The 26,067-nt window shown below is 45.7% G+C and overlaps 1 protein-coding gene across 1 annotated transcript; it reads right to left on the bottom strand.

The window, feature by feature from the left end:
* Nucleotides 1-272: 272 nt before the first annotated feature.
* PAX9 (paired box 9) lies at nucleotides 273-15,605 on the bottom strand. The gene is made up of 4 exons (XM_069558761.1): nucleotides 15,212-15,605; nucleotides 13,841-14,467; nucleotides 10,784-10,926; nucleotides 273-1,858 (listed from the first exon to the last, which is right to left on the bottom strand). The coding sequence occupies exons 1-4, from the start codon at nucleotides 15,213-15,215 to the stop codon at nucleotides 1,604-1,606; spliced, it is 1,029 nt and encodes a 342-aa protein (XP_069414862.1). The 5' UTR covers nucleotides 15,216-15,605; the 3' UTR covers nucleotides 273-1,603.
* Between the last annotated feature and the right edge of the window lie 10,462 nt (nucleotides 15,606-26,067).

Genomic DNA, 26,067 nt, shown 5'->3' with positions numbered 1-26,067 from the left:
GATGAATTATACCAACGTTTTAAAAACGTATTTTCAAGCCTATATTGCCAAGCAGGAAGAACGTTCAAAACAGAAGAGATTAAAACTGTAGGTTTTTTCCCAAGAAAATCAGTTGTTTTAAAATATGAAACATAATCACATGCTCTCTCTCACACACACACAAACATATACCCCCTCAGTTCTATTATGAACATTAAAGTGAAAAGCAAATTGGTTTCAAAAGATCCATCAGTTAAACCATGTCCTGTAGCTCCAGAAATGAATAAAGGGAATTTTTAAAAATTAAATAGCATCTGTATTTCTAATACCATCACCAGTTTACCTACACGAGACACATGCTTCTGTACAACAATGTAAACTTCACAGCAAGCCGTTTTTACATTCATTAGAGCGGAATTTTTCCATTTTCTTTAAATTACAATGTAATTTTGGGCTGCAATTGCTGAACACACAGGTAAGCCAACAATAACAGTACAATTTAGTTTCACAGTGGTTTTCTTTAACATAAAGTTCATTTTAAGTGTCTTTGCAAAGCATTTCACATTAAACTTAAGTTTCTAAGTGACTTCCTTTAGAGCCTCTTTCAGATATTTCCACCCTCTTGTCTTTATATGCTTGGCATGTGTATTGTTTGACTGGGATACAGAATGGGAGACTGGCTTGTTTTATCTGTGTTTTTGAGTCCTCTGTTGTAGAAAGAAAATGTCCTTCATGAGATGTCGAAGCCTTCACTGCACACACAAAATCTGGGGCGAGTCCAGGCCCAGGAGCCTGAGCAGCCCACCACCAAACAGAGACAAAGACGTTGCCGGGAAGTCACCTTTGCAAAAAGAAAGGGAAAAAAGAGAGAGGCGGTGTGGGGGGTGGTGGGTAGTAATGGGGAGGGGGTTATCCCATGGAATGAAAACACAAATGCACCATCCAGAGTCCGTATTTACAAACTAATAGAAAATATAAACATTATTGTATTTGGAACCAAGTCAAAACACCAGGAGGAGCTAAATTCAGATATTGCTTAAGTTATACATATATTTTCCAACAAAATAGGTCATCTGTTAAAAATAAAGGATCACTCAAGTCAATTATTGATTAGTTTCCTAATGATGAATTAAGGCTTATTTTATTACCTTATTTGATTAGAGGGTGTAGCATAACTTTTTCTATATGTATTTTCTTTTATTGATTTTGCAGAATCTCAACAATTGCACGTCTCAGAAGTTCAGGTTGATTTAGAATAAATATACACATGTGGTTTTACCAAAGACTAGTTTGAAAAGTTCCTTAAGCCCTTTGAGGGGTGCAGGTTTCTACGTTAAGAACAGTGCGTGGGCAACACGAACGTCTCATCAATCCCGAACATCGCTTCTGTTTTTTAAATCCTAAAGTCATGTCAGGCTTTCTGTGAGAGAGAAGTTATGGCGAGAAATATTTAAGTGTCATCAGCACAAAGGAGGTGAGTCCATAAAGCCAGCTTTCCGGCAAAAGGGTTGGAGGGCAGAGGGGTGGGATCCGAGACCAGGGAAGGCGGGGAGGGTGTGCCGAGAGGGAGACTCCTGGGGGAAGCTGCTGCAGACGGTGAAGCTGCTGCAGACAGAATCTCCCATCAGAGCGCGGAAGCTGTGACAGAGTGGCTACCTTCTCGAGCTGCCTGCATTCCCTTGAATGCCAGCGACGCAGGAATGTCACAGTTGTGGGGGGAAAGTGGGGTGCCACTGGCATGTTGCCACCCATGTCCAGCAACATAACCAGAAGGAGCAGCGCTGTAGGTCATGTAGGGCGACACTTGGGCCGGGGTAGGATAAGGAGCCATGCTGGCTGCTGACACAAAACTGCTTACAGCTGGGAGACCGTTTGGTGCCTAAAAGGAGTCGGAAAAGACAAGAGGTGAAAATAATCACATTAGAGTGGCTGACTTTTCCCCAGTTCTTAGAAAAATGCAGAATGTAAGTTCTGAGTAGTAACTGACAATATTCTGACTCTACCTTCTAATTTCTTTTTTCTAAGATTTGACTCTGTTTATATTCTAAATGCATTCAGTCTTGCTACTTAAATGTATTTTTTCCACAAAGATTTTGAGGAGGCTAAAACCAGAAAATCCACAGTATTTGCTTTTGCTACTTGGAATTATAGGAAGGAAACACAAGGTGAGGAAAGAATTAATTGTGATTAAGTACTCTTAGAATCCGTTCAGCTCCCTGTCTGCCTTTGTCAGCTTTCCCCCACACTCCAGTTTTGTTTGGCTCTTTTGTTGAGATCTTTGTGAAGGGCCTGGTTGGTGTACTTTCATTTCCAGTAAAGAAGGGCAGAGTATGGGCTGTCATTTTAGAAACTCAAAATGAGCATGACCTTTGTTGAATAAAACACGGCCATATTTTAAAACATCACGTTGAAAATGCCTATTGGACAAAGGACATGCAAAGATCAGGCAGTTTGTCTATAAGGGTTTTTTAATGAAGATGAGGGAGGTATTTTTTCCAGAGTTATTTTATTAGAAAGGAAAATGTCAGAATATGAAAGGATTACATATGCATGGTTTTGAAATTGGAAAATTTGCTTGCAAAAGTTTTACGGCTCTGTGATCTGAAGTTTTAGAAGCCACGTAGATAAATCTCTTGAAATGAATTTAAATGTAAAATCTTAGTTTGCAAACAAAACACAGCAACTCTGGCAGGCAAGTCTGCCTAGAAACCTTGGCATGCGATAAATTATTGTTGGTATCGTTACTATTAACAACACCAAAAACACCCTGATTTCTAATCCTGATTCTGGCATGAATACTCAGCACCCTTCTTCAAGTAACTTAATTTTCCCCCTTCAATTTCTACATTGTTTAGAAATAAGGAAAATGCTATTTCCTGGTGGTGATCTGAATAAATAAACATATCGCCATATTTCCTAATGAAAATATAATGTAAATAATAGAAATATAATTCATAAAACCAATCAATCCTTAGAGGTAAGAAAAGCAGACATATGTTGGATACTATTTCCGATTCAATAGCAACACAGAAATTGTTTTCCACTGTAATTCATTTGGTTATTATTTTTACTTCCATGTCTATGAGAATGCAACAGTGGGGGGGTCTCAAAAATTATTTTCTCAATGTAGAGTAATGCATGGAGTAAAATATATACATGGATGTGATTTAACACTGCTTGTGAATTTCTGTCAAAATAAGAATAAAAGTAGAGGGGTTAACTTTATGTAGTTGGTTCTATAAGAACACACACCTCGTGTTCTTTTTTTTTTGTCAGAGTGCTTGTTCTTTGAAAAATGGGGAAGAAGAAAGGAAACTAAGGTTTACTGAATCTGTCTCATGTCTCAGGCACTAAGAAATACCCAACGTATTTTATCAAATAATTAGAACTGATAAACTGTAGCTCATTTTAACCTGAGTTTATAATAATTACAAGATAATTTATAATGAGTAAAACTCTATGTTTAATTGCAATTAAAATGTGTTACAAAGGATGATGTTCTGATTTTTAAGAAAGAAGCCACTGCACATCATTGTTGAATATAAATGAAATCTTATCCTCTTTTTATACAAGAGAATATAGATTAAGGAGTTTAGCCATTTACCCTAGGTCAATCAATCAGCAAGTCCATGGCCATGTGTTAAAAGAAGTCATCACCCCTTCTGATACAGGATTCTCTGCAGCAAATCAAACTGTTTATCCGGGACAATTAAGACATACGATTTCATTTCAAACCAGAGCATCTTCTCTGGTAAAAGATTCTTTCCTCTTCTAGAACCTGACACTCAGTCTTAGGCCCTAATTCTGTTTCTTAACTTCTAAAAAAACCCCTCTTTTTCCTGCTTTCTGAGAATGGCTCATTAGAAAATGGCTCAAAGGACAAACACTTTAAGGCTCTCTCAGCGAATGAGCATGAAGATCAAGAACTGGCAACCTGCAGAAGAAATTTAGCATTGCACACAGATTATATTTCTGATCATCATTATCTAGAATCTTCCCAATAACCTAAAAGAAATTAGTTTGGAAAGGAATTGCTCCAGCTCAATTATGGAAAGGTGTCTGCATCTGTATCTGGTCTCTTCTATTCTAACATTAATTAATATTTTATACACCAAGAATCATAAAATAAGAATGGTAAGACTAAAGTGTTAAGGTTAAAATTACTTTAAAACTAATCAATACTTTTGCTCAACATTTGACCATTACATGGGTTAGATATGTAGTATTATACAGAAACAACATATTATTTAGCAACACAGCAGAAAAAAATGTATTGGTGAATTCTGTTTTTCATCACAGCTAAATTTTTCCTACTCATTCTTTTTTCTTTATATATTTTTTTCTATCATTCAACTTCATAGATCTCTGTGAAATACTTGCTTTATCATATTCCCCTTTTCCCTTTCCTCTCCGTACATCCTTGCTGCTAGAACCACTGCTCACTGACGTTACCCCTTTATTGGGGGCGCTTCAGCTCCTCGAATGTCATGTCTACAATCCCTGACGTGGGTCCACTTCTTTTTACCCAGAGATGTTCTCCTAAGAAGCCAGGCTGGAGTGGACTCTCATTTTAGATAATGCTCCTAGGATTTGTGGGAAGTCAAAACATTGGATTTAAGCTCACGTTACCATCAGGTGCCTTATTTATTCCATAACTACATTTGTTCATCAACTGTAAAAAAAAAAACCCACAAATAATTCTTTCCAGATTTGTCCATTTTCGATTAAGGCACCAAATTTATTTTTTATGTTAAATATTTCAAAGTTCTCTAAAATCTGCAATATTTTTAGAGTCATTTTAGTGATGCAGGCCCCGCAGAAAGGAAGGTTGGGAAGGGAACCTCAGAGAGGTTTGACCTCCTCATCGTTAGAAGGAGGCAAGGGAATGCTCAAGATTTTGCTTTAAAAAAAAAAAAAAAAAAAAAACAGAAATCTTTTAACAGTATAGAAATAGCTCTTAGCTTTCACTCAGGTTAAATTATGACCTAGATTTGGGGTGGAAAAGTTTTGTCTTAATTTCCCTTTTTACTTTTAAAGTTCATATTAAAAAAATTTTTTTAAACGGCATAATCAAGATGAGAGAACAAATATGCTTTAAATAAAATGTACCTGCCACCGTCACCATTCATTCCAGTGACCCAATAAACACATCAATTTTCTCACTATTTATTTTGAAACATGACATTAGTAAAAGATATAAATCTCTACCAGGTAAAGTAATTGTTATTTATGAAGAAATAATTGAAAGAGTAAAATTTTCCACCATAAAGGAAAACAACTACAGGTAGCATTGATGTTTGTTTATTCTTTCCAGTAAAAGAGTATATGACTTAAACTTCCCAAATCTGTTTAGTGTTTTCAGTGAAGGGCATGTAATTAATCTGAAAAGCTAGTTAGGCTGAGTAGAGACTACCAAATGTACACCATAAATATCATGGGAGCAAACATGCTAAATTACTCTATTTAATTGGATTGTAAATATGATTTATAAATCGACCAACATATGGAATCCCCAGGGAAGAGTAAACAAATTTTCCAAATGAAACCCCAGCAATGGGCAAGTAATGGAAATCTCATTTCTGAAAATGACTTTACCTAAAGATTCCATAAATAAGACCTCAATCCATCAGCCCCCTTTTCATGCGGATCATGTGGATCTTCCATGGAAGCCACGAGAATCCTTTCCTCTAAAGAACTGTACAAGGGTCCTCCCTAAGGCAAACTGTCTTCAACCTAATTTTGAGAATGAGATTTACTAATACAAAGTAAAATAGACCAAATTGTATACCCTGGAAAAAGTAAGTTCCTTGTTTTGTTGAATGTTTCCAGAAAAAGACAGATTTTATCCCACTGACATTAAACAAAAGAGTCCAGGAAAAAAATATGTTACTATGCAATGTATTCTAGTTACGGTTATCACAAGAGTGAATGAAAGTATGACTTTTCATTGTGTTCTAAAATGTTACACAGATTTGCCAGTTTTAAAAAATATTTTCAAATGACTATGTTGAGAAGCTGTATTGGCAAAGAGTTCGACTATAAACAGTCTGAGGACAGGGTCTTGCCTTTAATCATCTCACATCCCTACAAAATGGGACACATTATAGGTGTTTCATAATCACTTGTATACTTAAGTTAGTGCAGCCTTTTGAAAGCAAACAATGTGATGCTCTTGCTTTTAAAAACAAAAAATAAACAAAAAAACTGGGCACCCTTTATCACAGAATAAGCAAAATGAGTAAAGCTGTTGAAAAGGTACATAAAAGTTGTAACCTAGTATTTCATTATTTAATTTATGGTCATTGCATTTATTCCCCTCCCCCCACCACTGCCCCCAGAGAAAGGGGAAATGCATTAGTTTCCAAACACTCACAACCATGAAAAAAACTGGTATGACAACCGTCTGGCAACTAGAGGTTATAGACAATTCCTCAAATTCTGGGAGTTGTCTACTCCACATTTTCTTTCTTGAAGAAAATGCAAATAGTAGTGCCAAGTCTTCCATCCGCAATCTTTCATCCACTCATCAGCCCTACCTGGTCCTTCTCTTATGATAAAATGAGTTTACCCTGGCTTTATAATAAAGTATGTTCAGCCACAAACAGCTGTGCTTCACCTAGAATTTCCACTTAGGTATCATAAGCAAGAAAAAGCTTCAGACCTGAAAATAACAAGATTCTCTTTTTGTGTGTGTGTGAGGTCATTTTTCTCGCTGCTATTCTACCTTTAATTCATTATGCAATAACCTAGTAAAATAAATCTGACGAAATGAAATGACAGTTGTAAATATGATTTCAACATCCATCCAAAAGGATCTTAATTATATTTAGTTATCACATTACAGATCTAATTGTCTCTAGGTAATGGAAAGCTGCTATTTTAAATGTTTTTCTAAATTTTATGTTTCTAAAATGTTATTAAAATTGATGTAGCCTTGAAAAAAATTCAAATAGCTTTTTTTGGTATTTCATATGACATGTTTTACCAATACATAATTACTAATTTTGAAACATAGTTAAAAGCTAGCCAGATCAAAGAATATTTTTCATAGTAGATAATATGAATTTCAAAGACTATTAACATTTGCCTGAAATAGATTCTCTATAAAATTATAAATTATTTAGCACAAAATAACTTTATTTAAAATGAAGAAAAATCCAGGGCAACTTCATTATATTTAAGAACAGTATGTCTACAAGGACAGTCTGTCAAATAATGCACTAGAAAATTATACTCAGGCAATACTATATTTTAAATATAATGTACAAATGAATGTTTCATAAGAATTTCAGATTATGTCTCCAAATTAAACTCTTTTCACATCTCATTTAACTCTGAACTTTTTCTTAAGTTCAAGTATTTATAGACTATTCTCCATTCCTGATATCTCAATTTGTAGCTAATTTTATATTAAACTTACTGTCTGAGTTGATTTTACTACTCCAAAATAAAGATACTCAAAGCTTATAAATCCACCATTCAGATTACTTGAATCAGAGTACCAGATATTCTTTTTTTTTCCCTTGAGAAAGTATGCCTAACAATACAAAGAAAATTTCAACACCTATACAACTGCTTATGAACTCTTTAAAAAGAATGAGGCAGTAATTCACTAAGTACTATATAAAAGGGTAGATATAGTCCAACCTCATGTTTCTCTATATGTTTTGTTTGTTGTTGGGTTTTTTTTTTTTTTTTTGCCATGCAGTTGCATTCAAGAGAGTTTTATATTTCCAACAGAAAAGAACCAGCCATTAGGATCCAGAGAAACATTATTGTCACTGAGAGTTAAATGAGATTAAAGAGTTCAAGCCCAACATTAAATGTAAGTGAAAAAAGTAAAAATAAATATCCTTTTTCTTCTATCCTCAAAGATAGACAATAAGGATTTCTGAATGGCAATATAAAATATCAATTGCAATATAACAGTAATGTGTACAACAAGTTTGAATATTCTAATGTTTTAAAAACAAGATAGATGTGTGCATAAGGTTCTAATTACTAGCAATTGGGCAACTTTCTTTGCAGTTTAAGCTGAAAACAGAAACTCTAGATTATAGTAATCAATAGAATCTATGATCAATTGTTGGTAATTTTACAGGTATATTCTGACAAAGGATTATGCTCTAAGTCCTATGATCCTGAACTCTCAATTTCCTCCTTTATTAACTAAAATGAAACTGAGATCATATAATAGTGTGCTATTTAATAACAACCATAAATACCATAAAAGTATTATGGGCAAAAATCTTGAGAATTTTTTTTTTGTCAAAGACTCAATTTTTGTTCATAACACAGAGAAAAGTGTTACCCAAGTTTACACTAGGATTGTAGAAACATACATATGCTGATAACACTTTGAAAAATAACCTTAATAAAATTACCCTTCAAATATTTGTAGGAGAAATGCATATATATATATATATATATATATATATATATATATGGAATACACACACACACAACACACCTTACATTTCCAAGTTTGTTGATGAACAAATTTTAATGTATAACTTTACCCTCAAGGAAATTAATGTCTAAACTCCAAAACTGCTCACAAAATGATACATTCTAAGTATATGTGTCTACTTAGCACACCTTCAGCATTAAGCACTATTTTGACAGCTATAATAGAGTAGCTGCTGACTGAACTGAACTGAACTGACTTAATTATGCATGGAAATTTTTCAAGTTTTGAAATTTTACATCGTTTATAGTATCTTACAACATAGCAATGCAGAAGGTTAGCAGATTGCCATTAAGAACTTTCCAAATGAAAGTTTGATACAAATGTCTTTCTGTTCAAAATTTTTTAATTTTTTCTCAAGCATTTAGAACAATGCTTATTGGCCACTTGTTTAAATTACTCATTCTTATAAACCTGATCATTTAGTGATTTGATAGTCACTGCATAAAATGTAATGGATTTTTAATGTTCAGAAAATACAAAGTAGATTACTTAACACTGTTCTATTTTTATTTTAAATTGACTGGTTTCATTTTGAAGTGTGTGTATTAACTAACCATTTCTAAACAAGATTAAACACTAGGTCTATAATTCAAGGGAGTAAAAATAAAAGTAACCCTAAAGATTCTTGGATTATGACACTGCTTTATTTATAAACTAGGTTCATCAACTCTATGGGGGAGATTTTTTTTCAGCTCTATACTTCACAATGTTATTTCAGGAAATGATGACCTAATAAACATTACTGAGCATCTATTAAATGCTTACTACTCTATATGCTGGGTGCTTTATAGACACGCTATTGTTTGTAACAAAATACCTTGACACTTTCTATGAACTCCCTGATCAAAGTATATTGTGACAAAATAAAAAACTGCTTGTTTTTAAATCAATATCTAAGCGCCATTTCTATCCATAGGCAATATTTAATGAATACTTAAATATTTAATGAATATTTAATGCCTATTCTATCCATAGGCAATATTTAATGAAGACTTATGTGCCCCCTGGTTGTATTATCACATTGAAATTTCACACTGCTTGAGGTTGGGCCTATTATTTCCCTGTTTTATAGATGAAAAAACAGAGACTCTAAAAGGTTAAATAACTTGCTTAGGTGGCAGTGGTGCCATTGAACATAAAGCCTCTTCTGTACTACCTGCTCTTTTGCAGAAGGTGGTAATGACAAACTTTCTTATCATTTCTCCTTTCGCATGCTTTACAAATAGTCAGGAAAGGAACCCTCCTTCCTTGCTATTTTCTGTGATATTTGTCATGGGAGAGCTACTAATATCTACGGCATTCTGTTTTAACAAAATAAAGGAGGGAAGAGAAAGTGGAAATGGTGTCTGTTAGAGAAAATAAAGACTAGGATTTTTTCTCCCGAGTGAATAACAGCTACAAGTTCCATTGAGTGGAAAAAACTGATTATATGAAAACATTGAAAGTTTTAAGATTTCAAAATAATAAAACGAAAACTGGGTATTTTGAGACTCTGGAATAGGAGTTTGGCATGAATAAATTTGCAAACCTACATAGGTCTGTTCAGAGAGAAGGTCCGGCTTTGTTGTTTGGTTTTTTGCGAGCTTTGAACTCCTGACTCCACCGTGGTGATGAATTTAGACTCAAAACTCTGGGGCTTTTGTTGTTACGGTTGTTTAGCTTTTCTCAAGGAAAAGAAAAAACAACAACAACAACACGGGGTGTTTCAAGTTTTCTTTTGGAGAGTCGAGGGAGGGACAGAGGGAAAGAAAAATTAAACGGTCGACAGCCAGTCCGTATAATTTGAGGTTTTCTCACTAACCTCCCTGGGGAGATGACGACGTGACCTTTAATCGGGGCGCGGGAACTGTCTGAAGTTTCTCTGGCGGCCCTCTACTCGCCGTCGCGGGGCCCGCCACGCGCGCCTGTGCCCGCGGAGCCGCGGACCGTCCGTGCGGGAGGAGCCGCGGCGCCGCGCCCTCGGGCGTGCAGGCCGCTCGCCGCGCGCAGCTGGGAACCCACGGCCGCTCGCCTGGCCCCTCGGAGACGCCGTCCCGTCCCGGGTGAATGTGGCCCCGACTCGAGCCGCGGAGAGGGCTCGGGGCGCAAGCCGTTTGGCCAACAGGCCCCGAGGCGCTTCCAGGGCCGCCGCTCCGGGGCCCCGGCCGCGGGGTCGAGGCCTCACCCCGCCCTCGCGCGTCTGGGCGTCGTCCCGCCCCCGCCGCCCTGGCCCGGGGCTCGTGGCCGTCACGGGGAGGCGGCCAGGGCTTCCCCTCGGTCGAAGCTCCGAGAGGAGCCCGGGCCTCCGTCGCCCAAACCCCCGCGGCCTACCCGGCGGGGCCCCCGCCTCCTCACCTGCGCGTACTTGGCTTCCTGCTCCAAGGCCCCCTTCTCCAGCCCGTTGACCGCGTGCGGGGCGGCGGCGGGGAAGTTGCTGCGGCCCAGGCTGCTCCACTCCTCGACCTTGGGGCTGTGGTAGGGGGAGCTGTCGCTCACTCCTGGGGGGAGGAGGAGAGGCCGTCAGGCTGGAGGGCCGACCGCGCGCCCCCTCCTGAGACCTGCTCGGAACCCGCGACCCTCGAGCGCCGGGGCCGCGACCTCGGTCGGCCCCCTGCCCTCCGCCTCCAAGGGGTGCGGGGCCCGCCTCTCCGGCCGGCAGCCCAGGGCCCGGCCCAGGTGACGCCTCGGAGTAGGCCTCTCCCCGCTCTCTGCCCCACGCCCGCGGGAAGACATTTTTTTTTTTTTCTTTTTTTAACCGGCCTTTGATTACCTCCTCCCATCCTCGCTCCCCTGGGGAAACGAGTGGAAGGAATCTGAAGTTTCCCCCGAATTTTCTTAAATCGGGGAAAGAACGCGTGAAACTGGACGCCCCGTTCTCCCCAGTACTAACCCAGAGTCGACTGGGGGGAGAAAGGGTCGTGCTGGCCTAACTATGCCTGTTCTGGCGCTCAGAAACGTCCAGAAAGTGTTCACTGTGCTGTGCGGATCTAGTACTTAAGTCAACAGATGAAACAAAAGACCTGTAAAGTCTTCTGCAAACAAATGACTAAAGGATGCCCACAATATACATGCAAAGCATGAGTGCATAGGTGTGTGCCTACCTTGTGTGTGACTACCCTTCGTGCTCTATCTCTACACATTAAATACTGAGGTTATGTGCATATGACTCAATAAACAAACAGTACAATTACCACTGTAAGTGCAACCAGTGTCAGAGGTAAGGTCATAGGTTTACTTTTTCAATGAAACAAAAGGTTAGGAAAATTAAAGAGGAATTAAGTGTTTTGGAAAAGAGGTAAAGCTGTCAACTATGCTTTATGCTCTTTATAGAGCCGCAAAGAAAATTATATGATGTAAACCGATCACCACAATACCAAGAGGTGTGCATGTTAAATCATCGGCACCTTTAAGTGAGCAAGTACAATTTTAAAGAAAAGATATTTGAAAACTAGGAGCAGTTTGTCTTTGGGACCCATGGGTGGAGGACGGAAGTTTGACAAAGCTACTACTACGATCTTAAACACTTCCATCTGATACTGAGCTTCAAAGCAGGGCAATCATTTTGAGGAAAGATCATTTGTAGAAATAATCATTTTATATTCACAGATTTGTCAGAAAACAGGTTGTTTAAAGCTGGCACCCAGAATCAACAATATGTAGAATGAAGAGTTGCTTCTCTCCATAATCTAATACTTTTCCAACTGACATCTGGTCTGATTGTAGGTTCCCTAGGGAAGAAAGGTTTTCTTTTCAACTCTGTCAGTCTTTTTTCACTATGCCTCCCCCTCGCCAAAGAATTAAGATTGTGTTCCAATTTGCACCAGGAAATAGTATTTTGGCCCAGAACTGCCAGTCTTTCCTTGCCTTCCCAGACAAAAGGCAATCGGTGGGCACAAGCCTGAAGTTATCTTAAGAAATTGAGATCCCCCTTCGAGCCCCCATTTCTGCTGATCTCACACTTTCCCATGAACAGGGGCTTCCTTTAAATGTCAGTGAGGTCAGTTTATCCTATAAATCAAGGGCAAACTCTCTCCAACTAAAGCTCCAGCCAGCTCCAAATAAGACAAAACTGGGCCCTTAGAAGGATCCTGTAAAGTCACAGAAAACAAGAAGATGAGAAATCAGGGCTATGGTTAATTATTTAAAAAGATAATTGTGCCAATGTGGTGGCAACTGAGGAAGGCAGGAAATAATTAAATGAACTGTTTCCCCTTTTCCTATTTAATTTCCCACCCCACCCCCCCCCGCTCTTTTTAAAGTTTTGGTTGAGAAATTAAGAAGATAGGCTCTTTATCTCTGCATTATTTAATTTCTGCGTCTAGGGCATTTTTGGCTTTGTTTTCTCCCTACTGAGAAAGAAGTTAACGCTGTTTTGTGTTTTGTTTTATTCTGTTTTAACAACGCAGTAAAAGAAAACAAACTCGGGTCTCCTGCGGAAGCCCGACTGAGCATAAGGGCGCGGGGAATCATCCTTAGCAGCAGAATAAGACACAACACGCAAGGTCAAGGGTGAGAAAGGAAAGGAACAGTGGGGTGGCACCACTGAAAACGTGCAGGGACGGGATGTCCACTAGCATTCCCTGGGACTGGCGGACCCTAAAGAGAAGCGGCAGGCGCGGGGAAAACGGCAAAGAACAGAAGAGAGGACAGCGTGGAATCGCCGTGCATTTTCCCTTCATTATAGCGGTGGTTGGCGCCACTTCCTAGGATATATATGTGCTAAAATCTGTTAAGGTAAAAAGTGTCCGGTGGCGGGGAGGAGGAGAGCGGGAGAAAGAGAGAAATAAAGCAGAAAATTAGTCCCAGAATGAGCAATGCTCTAACATGCAAGTTACTAATAGTAACTTCGGGACCTCCGTTTCCGAGGAAAATGAAGTGAAGCATAAGAATGAAACCAATTAGGTGACATTTGAACTTCCTGCCTGAGCAAATTTGGTCTGATTGCCAGAATGCAAGAAGAATACTGCAATTTCTACAGAGTCCCCGACTCCCCAAACAAGCCGCCCGAAGCCGTGTCTGCAGCCGGCAGCTCCACGCCCGCTCGGGCCTCTCAGGCTGCGCCCCAAGCCCGGCCCCGGCCGCGCTCTCCAAGTGAGCGGGCTGGTCCGAGGCTGCCGCGGTGCGAGAGGCGGGGGAGGGTGGAAAATGCGAACCATGTGTTGGGGATGGGGGATGTTATGGGTCTGGTAGTTTGAGATGAGGCAGTAGACTGTGTGTGGCAAGGAAACGAAGGGCATGAATTTCACGTTAATGAGATCAGGACACCCCCTGGGAGGACTCCTGACGTTTCCAAAGGGAAACGTCTCAGGTGGTGGGACAGACGCGGGCCCCTGGAGGCGCAGATGCGGTAACCCCTGAGAGGGTGCGGAGCGAAGCTCTGCACAATCCCATATCCGGGCCCCGGGCCCTTACCTTGGTCGGTGATGGAGCGAATGCCCAGGATGTCGGTGACGGAGTGCGAGGAGGGCCAGGTGCGCGGCATGGCCACTGAGCCGGGGATGGCTGGCACCCCCGGCGGCGTGGGCACCTTAGCGGCGGCCGCCGTGATGGGGCTGGGGTACGAGTAGATGTGGTTATAGGGTAGCGCCGGCTGCGGCGCCGGTTGGTGCTGCTTGTAGGAGTCGTAATGGCCCTGTTGGGCCAAGTTGCCGATCTTGTTGCGCAGGATGCGGCTGATGGAGCTCACCGAGGGCACGTTGTACTTGTCACACACGCCGTCCGCCAGTAGGCGGTCCCTTATCTCCCAGGCGAAGATGCCGGGGTCTCTCTGCTTGTAGGTCCGGATGTGCTTCACCACGGTGGGGGTGGTGACCCGAGGCTTGCTGCCCCCAATGGCTCCTGGCAAGATCGAGCCTGTCTCATTGTAGCGAGCCAGGATCTTGCTGACGCAGCCGTGCGAGACCCGTAGCTGGCGGCTGATGTCACACGGTCGGATGCCCAGTTGGGCCAGCTCCACTATGCGAAGCCGGATGGCGTTGGGCAGCGGCCTCCCGTTCACGAATACTCCTCCCAACTGGTTTACCTCCCCAAAGGCTGGCTCTGCAAAACGAACACACGGCGCGCGGGGACGCGCACCCACAGTTTGGGACAACCGCTTGCCACTCGGCCTCCGCGCGCGTCAGGGGGCAAGACGGAGGAACCCGCCTGGGACTAAGGACCCGGGCTTTCACCAAACCATACGGTCCCCGAGCCTTGAGGAACAGCCTCAAATCACCGCGGTTGAGTCAGACCCTCCTCCCTCATTACGGCAGTGCCTGCGGCCGATACAAGCAAATAAAGTGGTGAGACGCAGGGCCTCTCCGAGTGTTCAGAAGCCTCCGAAGCAGGCGAGGAAGTCGGTCTTGACGCTGCAAAGCGGCTCCTTCTCGCCCACTCGGCGCTAATGTCCTTGGGCCGCTCCCCCTTGATCCCCAGCGCCCCGCCTAGGGACCTGCGCAATTAGACAAAGTCTAGTCTTTTTTTTTTTTTTTTCTGGTTGGCTTTTTTACCGTGTGTACGCGAAACAAAATTTGGTCCGCACCGGGGCGCGGGGCTTGCTGATGCCACCGCTCCCTAGTCTTGAAATCAGAAAATGGCATCAACAGCAGCAACCCAGTAGCCAGCGTTCAGACTGAACTGCTGCGAGCCGCTGACCCTTAGCGTGTTCCCACAACTTGTAGGAACACGAGCAAAGTCAATAAGGAGAGTGTGAGCGCTCAGTGGTGCGCGCCCTCCCTCCCTCCCTCGCCCGCTCGCTCCCTCCCTCCCTTCCCGGCTCTGACAGCGTACCCCGCCGCCACTCACCCATTGCTCCGAGCAGTACACCAACCGGGCCCCAGTTCCGCACTCCCAGAAAGAAACTCTTCGTGTGGCCTTAGTGGCCCGTCGTGCTGCTGCCCCGGGCCGCCGGTGCCTCGGCTTCTCCCCGGGAGGAGGCGGCGAGAGTGCAAAAGGAAGGAGTAAAAGGAAGTCTGTGCCCCGCTGAAAGAGGCTTGAGTTCTGCATTTCAATCTAAGCAGCAACGTGGGCTGGGCTGAGCGGGGCCGGGCGGCTCCGTCTATCACTCACTAGGGGGACGCCCCCAAAGAGGAGGGCCCGGAGGCAACCTACGTGATGATTGGTTTGGCCCGTTGAGCGACAGCACAGTCCGGGAAAGTTCTTCCGCTGTCTCTTTCAATCTCGCTCTGCACCTGGGTGACTAAATACAATGAAAAGAGGTGTTTGACACCTTCCCAGGGGCAGCGCAAACAGCAAAATCGGGCTCTTAAAAATGCTGAATAAGCAATCGAAAGCTTTTGGTCTGAATAGAGAGACTCGAAGGGAGAAGGGGCCGAGAAAAGTTATTTGGGGGGAAGGCAGACATCTCAGAATTTAAGTTAAAACTCTAGGTGGGAGGTGAGCGCCACTGTCTTTGATGGTGGCCATGGTGAGGGTTCTTAGAATAGCCTGTCATGCAAGCTTCAAGAGGTTGTCAAGAGAGGATGGCTGTTACCAGCGGATCTTACAGTACTACATCCTACGCCAGGAGACCAGAGCGCAGGTGTGAGAATGTAGGCCGTCGGAGAGACCAGGAGCATAGGGGAGACCTAGCCAAAGGGTCGCAAAGAGTCGGACACGAAACTGAGCGACTAAACACGAGCAGGAGCCAGAGAAGGAGGCCACTGTTACCTCCAGGTAGACACCGCTCTTCTCGCCTGGTGACTAACTCCCCACAACAGTCTCTAGAGAGTTCATCCAGGAACGCGGGGTCAAACATTAGCCTAGGCTCCAAGCAGGAACGTAATTACACGCGACTACAGCGAGCGCAAAGCCAACTTCAACCATTGACAGGCACGGGGCACTCTCTGCGGAACCCAGCGCGCTGGAGAGCTCAGCCATGTTGCTGGTTCGCTGGCCCTTGGTGCCAACGACATTCGCCGGTTTTCCCCCACCAATGAACCACTGCAAAGGGCTTGTGTTTAAATATGAAACAGACTCGTTCCTAAGAACGTGAACACCGAACCTGCACGTGCATGTATGTGATTCCCTCATCTCACTAGCTGCCAGAGGCCCTGCAGTTAAGCCTACCTTCCTAATTCATGCTAAGTCTAATGTAAAGTGTACAGTAGTCTTTTTAGCAGTCAAAGTTATTCACATTTTGAGTATGGGTTTATGGAGAATGCGAATCAAAATTAAAAGCAAGGCGGGAAACATTTTTAATGAACCTGGGAGTTTGCACTGCTGCAGGGTCGAGGCTATTGACACTGCCTCTTGACAGTCATAAGGCTACCTCCTCTGGTGCGCAAAAGTTTCAGTCCTGAGGGATGGGCTCTGGTTTACACATAGGGAAGCTGACTGGGCCCCAGTCTAGGCCAGTAAGTGACAAGAGCCCAGGAAAACTCATCATCAGCTGTGCTTTTTGAAATGAGCAGTAATCTCCAGATCCTCACACTTCCATAGCAGGGGTGCACTCTTAGTTGAAATGTACAGGTATGAAGGATTTGAAAGATAAAGGAACAGTGAAGTCAAACATCCTTAATTCTTTACAACCAGCTTCTTGTGGAAAGTCCCACAACTAGACATACTTGAACTTGTCTGCCTTTGCGGTTGTTTCTGTTTCAGTTGTTTAAAATCTCCAAGTTTGACTTGACAGCGATTTCACCAGGGTCTGATCCCCCAATACCTGCTACATGACATCTACATGTAGTACAGGTATTCTACAACTGGGAGGGCCTTTGTGGATCCCAAATTTGAAAAGCAGCAGATCGCTGTGGGGCAGTTTGAGTCTGCGACATCTGAGGGGAGCATACGATTTTGCCTTAAGCTTGTGCGAAGGAATGAACGTGCTGGTCATCTTGATCCAGAGTTCCTCTGACTCCTCTTCCCTCTCACCACACCGAGTAGCGACCCCTGCGCAGTCTCTATGCCCAGTCCAGTGAGGGCTTCTCGGACTTTTCTGGGCTGTAATGTCGATAAACATTAGAAGGCCGATCGCCTTCTAATTGGCCAAGATCCAGTGCCGCAGTGTTCTTCTTTACAGGGCTTTAAGAGTTCTGCAGCACCAGCCTGGCGTGATCCAGAAACTCGTATTGTTTGGCGCTCTGGCTAGGAGGACCTAACACACAACACCCTCTCGTTCGCCCCCAAATCCCTGTTTCCTCATATTTCCCCGGACTCTCCAACCGGTTTGGGCTTCCCTGGTGGCTCAGACGATGAGGAATCTGCCACAATGCGAGAGACCTGGGTTCGATCCCTGGGTCAGGAAGATCCCCTGGAGAATAAAATGGCAACCCACTCCAGTATTCTTGCCTGGAGAATTCTCCGGACAGAGGAGCTTGGCGGGCTACAGCCCACGGAGTCTCAAAGAGTCGGACATGACTGAGCGACTGACAGACACGCCAACTTTGCTGCTGCCTCTCCTCTTCCACCTGTGGTCGCGCGCGGTCTCGGTCCCCTGCTCCGCGTCTCTTTCGGCCCAACAGGCCCTCTAACGCTGGCGAGAGCGGATCTTCGGCACTCTCAGCTCACCGCATTCCCGAGAGCGAGAAGGATCTTGTTCCGGAGCACTAATTCTCAGCGGCAACCTGACGCCGGGGCTCGGGGGCAAGAGGAGTCGAAGCTTCAGGGGACAGAGAGAGGAGCCCAACCCTAGATGAAGGAGCTGATGCAGGCTCCTCCCTCCCCACCTCCCTGCCCGGACGCACTCTGAGCACTGTGGCCAGGTAGCCTGAGACCCGGCGAAAGACAGTTACCTAAAACGGAAAAGAGGGTTTGGTGGTGTGGGGCGAGGGGAGAAAGAGAGAAACAGTAAGGGCCAATAAGCCTCGACTGATGATGAGCGTAGGGATGCAGAGAAAAAGGAAGGGTCAGTTGAGGTCAGCGCCCTCTGGTTACTGCCCCCTCCGAACCCAGGAGATCACACAGAGATCGGAAGAATTTCGGCTAAAGAAATTTAAGACCAAAACACAAGTAAGTCCTGCAGCTGACACAGGCCGGGAAGAAGCCAAAAGCCCTTCCCAGGGCGCTGTCTAGTTCTCAGAGGAGCGACCGTCCTCCGGGTAAATATTTACTCAGTGGGAGACTAGAAGCTGGCTGGACGGGAGCGTATGAAGGAGGGGGCTTCGAGGGGTGGAGAGACTCCGTACGCTCGACACTGGGGGGACAGACCTGTGCACGGGCCCGAGGGGAGTCGGGGCCCGGTAACTCCAGAGACTGCCGGGTCCCGACGCGCGGCTGGGGAACTTAACGCGCCCCTTTGGCTGGACTCCTTCCCTGCCCTTGCGGGCCCCGGCCAGATGCCGTAAAATCTTCATAAATCTGTCAGCGGTCCCAGTGCTTCGGGCGATCACCTGCGGCGTGCCTCTCCGGGCACCAGCCGGGTCTGGGAAGAGATGCGGGGAAGGAACTGGAATCTGGATCCTTCCGAGGCCGCCCCCGCGTGGCCCTGGCAGACCGCGCCCGGACCCAGGCGCCACAGGCTGTGCGGGGAGTGCGGACCCCCCGGCTCTCCAACCCGGACCGACGTCCCGGGCGGCTCCGCCTCGCCCCCGCTTCCCAGTCCTGCAGGTCAGCGACGACCGCAGATGGGACGGGAGCGCGAGGGCGGGTTGAGAGGGGCGTGTGTATGTGCGGGAGAGGGGTCCTGCTATTCTCAGGCGCTTTCAGGGAGACTAGAGTTGCCGACGAGAATGTTAAGAAGAGATTCCTCCAACTTGCCCCTCTGTCGGGAAAAGACAGGACCAAGAGTGAGGCCCAGGCAACTACTGCCGCCTCTCGCCCTGCCCAGGGGAGTTTCGGGGGTCGAAAGCAGCCAGAGTCTGAGCTCGGGGATGGGTTTTAAAAACACAGTTACTTCTTCCAGTCGTCTGAGGGAGAATACGGTAGAGGCAAGATCTCCGATCCTGTTTCCCCACGGGAGCTCCTCTTCCTGGTAAGTGAAGGATTGCACGCCTCGTAGAGAGAAAAAGAGGCCGGACTTCGGTCCTCACCAAACTGCGGTGCCAACGCCCGGGCCGCGGGTTCCAACCCGGATCGGCCCGATGCTACGTTCCGGCCGGTAGGGTCAGCGGCCGCCCCTCCGCCCACTGGACCTCCCAGTGTCTGCTGCCGCACGTGGCAGCCGGAAGCGCACCGGGTGCTTAAGGAGAGGGAGGGTCCACCCTGGGCCGCGGGCTGGACCCCATCTGAGCCCGGGACCACGGGCGGGGGCGGAGGCGGCGGCTAGAGGGAAGAGCCAGGGGGTGTGGGAGAGACCGCCTGCCAGGGCGCTCAGCCTCAGCCAGGCCAGGGTAGTGGTGGTGGTGGTGCTGGTGGTGATGAGGGGAGGGGGTGTCCAGGCACTGACCTGCCAGCCTGTACTTCGCCGGGCTGCGGACGCATCCGGACGCACCCGCCCAAGTAGAGGCCGCTGGGGCCCCCAAGAGGAACCTGGAAAGTTCTCCGAAAGTCTCTAAGGCCTCCCCGCGTTCTCGCTGCCTTCCGGCTGCTGGTGCTCACGGTTCGAGACCCTTTTCCCAGCCCGCGGGGTCCTGCGGGAGCGCGGAAATCCCGCCGCTGGCCGCGGGATCCGCCTTGGGGCTGCGAGCGCTCCTCACCCGCTTTCTCCTTCCGAGGGCAGGGGAGGGGCTTGTTGCCGCCTGAAACCCGCTTTTAATTCTCCGCCTGCCTGTTTCCGATCACCCGGGGTTGGTTTTTCTGTTTGCACACTCCTTCTGTTACAATAAAAACAATCGACATTTCTTTTCAGTTTCCCCACATTAGCGTCACTCAGTAATTGTTCTCCACCCCTCTTCCCCCCGCTTTGAAGGCAAGCGGGATTGCTGGTGCCCTCGCATTGGAAGGTTCCTGAGTATATAAGCAAACCTTCCCTAAAGACTTTAAAGTAAAAATAAATAACGGCCCGGGAAATTGCTGTGACCCCAACATCACTTTCTGAACGCAAATTACACCCATTTTTCAGTTTTCAACAGCGGAATTGTTTTCAGAAGGACGGCGCGTTGCCCCCATGTGATATGGTTATATTTGTTTATTAAATCCACAAATGAAAGAGAACACATTTGGGGGGCAAGGGGCAAAACTCTTGGCTGCATAGTGGCAAGTGCGATCAAGGATCGGATCCCCGCTAGGGGCACGAGCAGGGCGGAGTCCAGCAGAGACGCCGGGCTGAGCGTCCTGCCCAAGGGACGCTTCGACCTGCCTGGTTCGAAGCATCTGTAGAAGCCACAGAGCTCCGTGACAAGGACACTGTCCGAGGTTACTCTACAGCCTTGAGCAGCGCTGACTAAAGAGAACTGCTGCTGCCTGTGGGAAGAACAGGCCTTGGGGGTCTTTAAGAAGGCAGTGGGGCTGCCTCCTACTGAAGACCCGATTGGCCTAAAGGTTCCTAGAAAAGATAAACGAGAACCAGGCCGTGCCTGTAAGCCTAGGTTTCGGATCTCAAGCACATACAAACTCTTCGGGTCCCCCACCAGGGTCCAGGTTTTGTTGAACGCAGCGTGGTTGGGGTTGCCTGCTGGCTTCAAAGGACTGCAATCAATGTGCTCGCCAGCCTTGGCGCTAAGCAATTGCGTTCCTCTCGTTCTCAGGGATGCACAGAACCCGGACTCGCTCACTTCTCGGTCCTCTCGTCGGCGGAGGGGGCGGGGGGGGGGGGTGCGGTGCAGTTGCCACAGTGTCCGCACGAATTGCCTCGGATCCCGTGCAGCGGATCCCGTGAGTCCTCACACCCAGGCAATGGACAGGGTGATGGGACCGCCTGGCGCCGTGCGGTCGAGATGAGGGATTTCCAACCTGTCGCCTTCTCCAACCTAATTCTACCACTGATCAGCCCCGCGCTGACCTCGAGAACGGAGACTCACGCTACACTGTCCTCGCATTCCCTCTCCGAAAACAGGAATCCAGGTTTAAGAGCAGAAAGTCAGGGTCGGATTCGCGAAAAAATTCCGGCTTTCTTTGAGTCCCTAGCTACCTTTCTGCAGACAGTCGCCTCATCATAGCGCCACCTACAGGTGCAGATTTGCTTGCGCTCGCGCAATTTTTACCACGATTGGGCAAGGTTGAAAACCCAGGAAACTGTCATAGCCCGAAAATTCTAGTTCTCCCTTCCAATTCCTCCTCCACCCTCAACTCTCCACTGAGTTCCAAACCTCCGTACCTTTCCCCATCATGGTCCAAGGCAATCCTGAGCATCACTCTTGTCATGATTCACCGAGAGCCCATCTGCACGGTTCGGGCTGGATCCTCTTGCTGTCCCCAGGAGGTACTCGGAGCCCTGGGCTGTGAACTGTCCGTACACTTGGGCGGGAAAGCCTGAAACTGCAAACGACTCCGCGCCTCGAAGGGGAGTGTTGGGACCACCCTTGCCCAACCCATCTTACTATTTGCTCAGGGCTCCCAACGTCCAAGCATTCACGATAAACTTACAAAGGCAGTATTACCGTCTTTCTTTTTTTCTTTTCTTTTCCTTTTTTTCAGGGAAATCAGAGACTTGGGTTATATAAGAGCATACAAGACACTTAAATGAGATCCCACGGTGTATAAACCCCACTGTGTCTCAGTGTCGTCGCTCTCCGAATTTCCCTCTTCTTCGGGGGCAGTTCACGTCGAAGCCCCAAGAGAAGCCCGTTTTCTGTAGGTGTCTGCCCCCTCCACGACCTCAAGGAGACAAACCTGCCCCAGGCCGCACGCGCAGAGAGCCTGCGGGAAAGAGCACCCGCATGGATGACTCCTCACTGTGGGCACCGACCCCGCGCCGGCCGAGGAGGTCGGGACTGACCGGGCGAGAGCCGGGAGACCGGGATCAGGCTTGATGCGTACTCTGTTCCCCACCCCTACCTCCGGCCCAGGCTAAAAAGCAGGATTTGGAGGCGGAAACAGCAGCGACCGCGGGAATCCGCAGCGTCCCCGGGGACCGCCCGGGCGGAACCGCAGGGAGACGCGCACAGCGAGGTCCAGAGGAATGGGGAAAGAGCTGCTCTTCCCTGGGATTCGTTCCCCGGCTGCCAGGATGCGACCATCTGGTTCCCTGTGCGCTCTCAAATCTATCTACAGGCAGAGAAATCCACGCTCGGCTTTCCTGGGAATTCATTCTGTCGTGCCCCTGTGGGTGTTTCTTTTTAGGACCACTATAGTGGGGAAAACCGGGAGGAGCTGAGATGCAATAAAATTAGAATTCGTAATTAACTAGTTGGGCCCAAGTGCGTGGGAAATAGACGTGGCAGCTCGCCTCGCTCGCTCGCGGGAGTTCGGGTTATAATTAGGTTTTCCTTGCTCTGGAGTGCATCTTGGAGTCCGGCTCAACTCTTTTCGTCATCTTAGATAGAGTGGAGAAATAAATCATTTCATAAAAATAATAATGATAAAAGGACTTCAGCGCACATTAGGAAAGGTGGTAACCAGAAGAGAAAGCCCCCACGTTGTTATGGGCAGGGCTCAAGTTTTTACTAGCTTGGGGAAACGCTGTCTAGCTGTGGCCCTCACATAATTGCCTCTGCCTTTGTCCCTTGAGTGCGGATTAGACGCGCGGGGCCAAGGAGGGTGAGGGACCGGCATGGGGGGCGGGGGGGGAGGCGGGTAGCGGCGGACAGGGAGGACGCCTCCCAGCCACAGACCTGGTCTGCGAAATCCCTAGCTGGTGCTTTCAGGTTTTGGAAAGAAACTGCAATCCACACTAGGATCTGTCTTTGCTAGGACCACCAGAGCTCTACAGGCCAGGAGCCTTTTCCTGTGGCAAGACCTGGTATTTCAGCAAATCTTCAGCGTGGGGCACGAAGGTCCTACACCGCAATCTTCCTGGCTGTTCTGGGTCCTCCCCACTGGATAGGCTCAGGTAGGCTCCTCGGCTCGAAGGCTGTCGGTCCCAAGAGGCCCACTTGAAGCATCCAGGGCGCTCTCTCGCTTCCTCCCTTTGCCAGTTCACGGTCTGGTCAGTCTAAAAACTCGACCTTCACCACGATTAGCGAAAAGACCCGGCCTCTCACCTCCTCCCCTATGGCAGTAGCATTTGAGACCAGTTTTGTGGGAACAGGGAGGGTAACCACCTCTCTGCAGACAGGACTGCAGAGTAGTTCGTGGGAAATTGAGGCTCGATCTAACAACGTGGTTTTCGGTGAGTACCTAGAGGCTAAGGAAGAGAAAGCTAAAAAAAGAAATAAAGTAACCTCTCAAAAGCTCCTGTTTTCTAAGCTAGGAGATAACACATCGTGCGTCTTTGTAAACAAACTTCAAGAAAAAAATTTTTTTCTGAGAAGAGAAGGGGATAGGGAACTACTGCCTTTATATGACTGACTTTTTCATTCAAATGATACGTTTTAAAATTCATATAAATTAGTCCAAATTTTTTTCAAGAAAACCCAAGTAAGTGTTGTTGTACACAAGTATCCTATGTGCAAATGTGAAAAACAATGAAGGGTTTTTTTTTTTTAATGCTGTTAAGGAATTTGCACATTTAAAAGCGACTCACACATTTTGAAATGTGTGCAAAGATGTTTAAGCACCTATCTTATGTGGATCTATTTTGATAGTGCACTTAATAAAAATTACTTTTTTGGTAGGGACTTTATCCCAATCCCTACGATTTCGTGTTATTTCTGTCTGACCTATAAAGGCATTACAATTTTGGTTCTGTTGCTGAATCACATCCAGCCTCTAGGAGTCTGGGGGGCAGGGGAGAGGACTGCACCAACCAGGGATTAGCACCAGAAATGCTGTGATGTGAAGACTACAGGAATGCAGCTGCCATTCTTGATGGACTCTAGGGTGTAGAAGGTTGGGAGAACAGGCGGGTTCCGTTTTCTGTAGGATCAAGAAGTGAACCCATGACAGTGGCTGGGCTGGAAGCCACTTCTTAGAAGGATAGAAAGCCAAGGTCATGGCAATAAGGGACCTTTAAAAAGCCCCCAACCCCTTCCTGCAGGACCAGAGGTGTGAACTGGATGTTCTGGTCAGCTGACAGCATAAATTCCCTTGGGAGTTTTTATTGGTTGAACAATTCTTGCATAGTTCCTTTTGGGAGTACATTCTGCCTAGCTTCATGGAGATACCCCTTTCAGTGGGGGGAGAAATAGTGATTCCATTACTCAACGTAAAAAAGCCTTCAAAAACGACAGCTTAAGGCTAAAAATTTAAACCCCCGAAAGTCAGGAAATAAAAAAGTTAAAATTCTTTTAGCTGGATTAAATCACCCTTGCTGTGCAGGCTTTACAATACAGGGTACTTTTACAAGCCTTCCCTGAAAGGTCAACCAAGCGCTGCCACTGCTGTGTTTAAAGGAGTGTGGTACTTAACTGGGTAGATTTTCCATTTGCAGTCTGAATGTTTCATGCCAGTAGGTTTCAGTACTTACTTGGTAGGTGTAAGTGCTGCACTGCATGTATTAATAAATGGATTTAAAGATTAAAGAAAGCAAACCAACTTGTAGGTAACAAAAAGCCAACTCAAAACAACAGAGAAAAGCTTCAAGTATCTACATACCTCTCAGATCTCCCAGATACTCAGTCCAGAAAGTTTTATCATTCAAAACCAGCTCTATACATTTCTTCAACTCTGATATAAAATGAAGTCCTCAAGTGGTAACCTGTGTGAGTACCTATCGTTTCTTCAATTTTTATTTTAGAACTGAAAGTGTGTATCCATCCACTCTTTTCCCCAAGAGAATATACAGTAGAAAGATGTGTCATTTAAATTCTGTGCTGGAAGTTCAGACATTGCTAAGTTACATATGAATTATGACTTCCAGAGTCTTCTCTAAATTGTCCTCTTTCAATGAAGGTAAACAAAAAATATACTTTGAAATCAGACTTTTTATATTTTAACTGTGAAACCAAAAAAAAAAAAAAAAAGATTTTCTGTTTCTCAAGGGTTCTCTTCGTCAAAAAGGACCAAGAAAAAAAAAAAAAAGAGAGAGGGAGAAAAGTGAACAGAAATTAGAGAGTTAACTCCATAAATTTGTATGTAAGATGAACCACAACTTGTGTGTTTCATCATGGAACTGCTAAGTCACATGAGGGTTTTGGGGGGGGATAAAGGTATTAGGTCCATGGAGGCATTATTATTCCTATTAGAGCAAATTAGTTTCATTGTGGAAAATATGCCCTTGGGGTAAGATATATTAAATTATATAAGAGGAATGAATGCTATTTGGATGATGCTACATAAAAGCTGTGCTTTTTCCTCATAAGGGAAAGTTTCTTGTGTCAATAGAAATGATGAAGGCAGAGCTATGCAGTCTGTACATGTCATCTGTACAGGACTCAAGGCATAATTGGGGATTTCACAATCCTACCACCCAGCTGTCCCCAAAACTTCAAACAAATATATTTATAAGCCCCCACCTTGCCACGCTGTTGAAGACATACATCTCATTATGTAGTTAAGCCTTAATGAACCAGATCACCTAGGAAAACAAGGGTGGGTGGAATTTGAAGGAGTACATAGCATCTTGGGAACATTTTCTATTGACCTCTGTGTCTCTAAACAGAGGAGAATATAAGAAAAAGAACTGTGTGCATGACGTGTTGTCCTTTTACAATTTTTTTGACATGAAAACTATTTTAAAAATCCTTGGGTAATTTCCATGCCTCTTCCAGAATATGGTATAAGGGAGAGTTCAGAAAAGTGAGTCCAAATGGGTGCTTCTTTGGTAAATATGCTTAAACAGAGTTGAATGGAGATCATTCATATGA

The sequence above is a fragment of the Ovis canadensis genome, chromosome 18, assembly GCF_042477335.2.
Source record: "Ovis canadensis isolate MfBH-ARS-UI-01 breed Bighorn chromosome 18, ARS-UI_OviCan_v2, whole genome shotgun sequence".
In the NCBI taxonomy this organism is placed as follows: Eukaryota; Metazoa; Chordata; class Mammalia; order Artiodactyla; family Bovidae; genus Ovis; species Ovis canadensis.
Note: the sequence above shows the minus strand (reverse complement) of the source record. Positions and strands in the feature narration are given on the sequence as shown.

Bases quoted from the DNA above. Each gene is read 5' to 3' on its own strand.
- PAX9 (XM_069558761.1), bottom strand. The intron at 10,927-13,840 runs GTAAGGGCCCGG...TCCTCCCCCCAG, and splicing joins TCGCTCCATCACCGACCAAG to GAGTGAGCGACAGCTCCCCC. The intron at 1,859-10,783 runs GTGAGGAGGCGG...GACTCCTTTTAG, and splicing joins AGGAAGCCAAGTACGCGCAG to GCACCAAACGGTCTCCCAGC.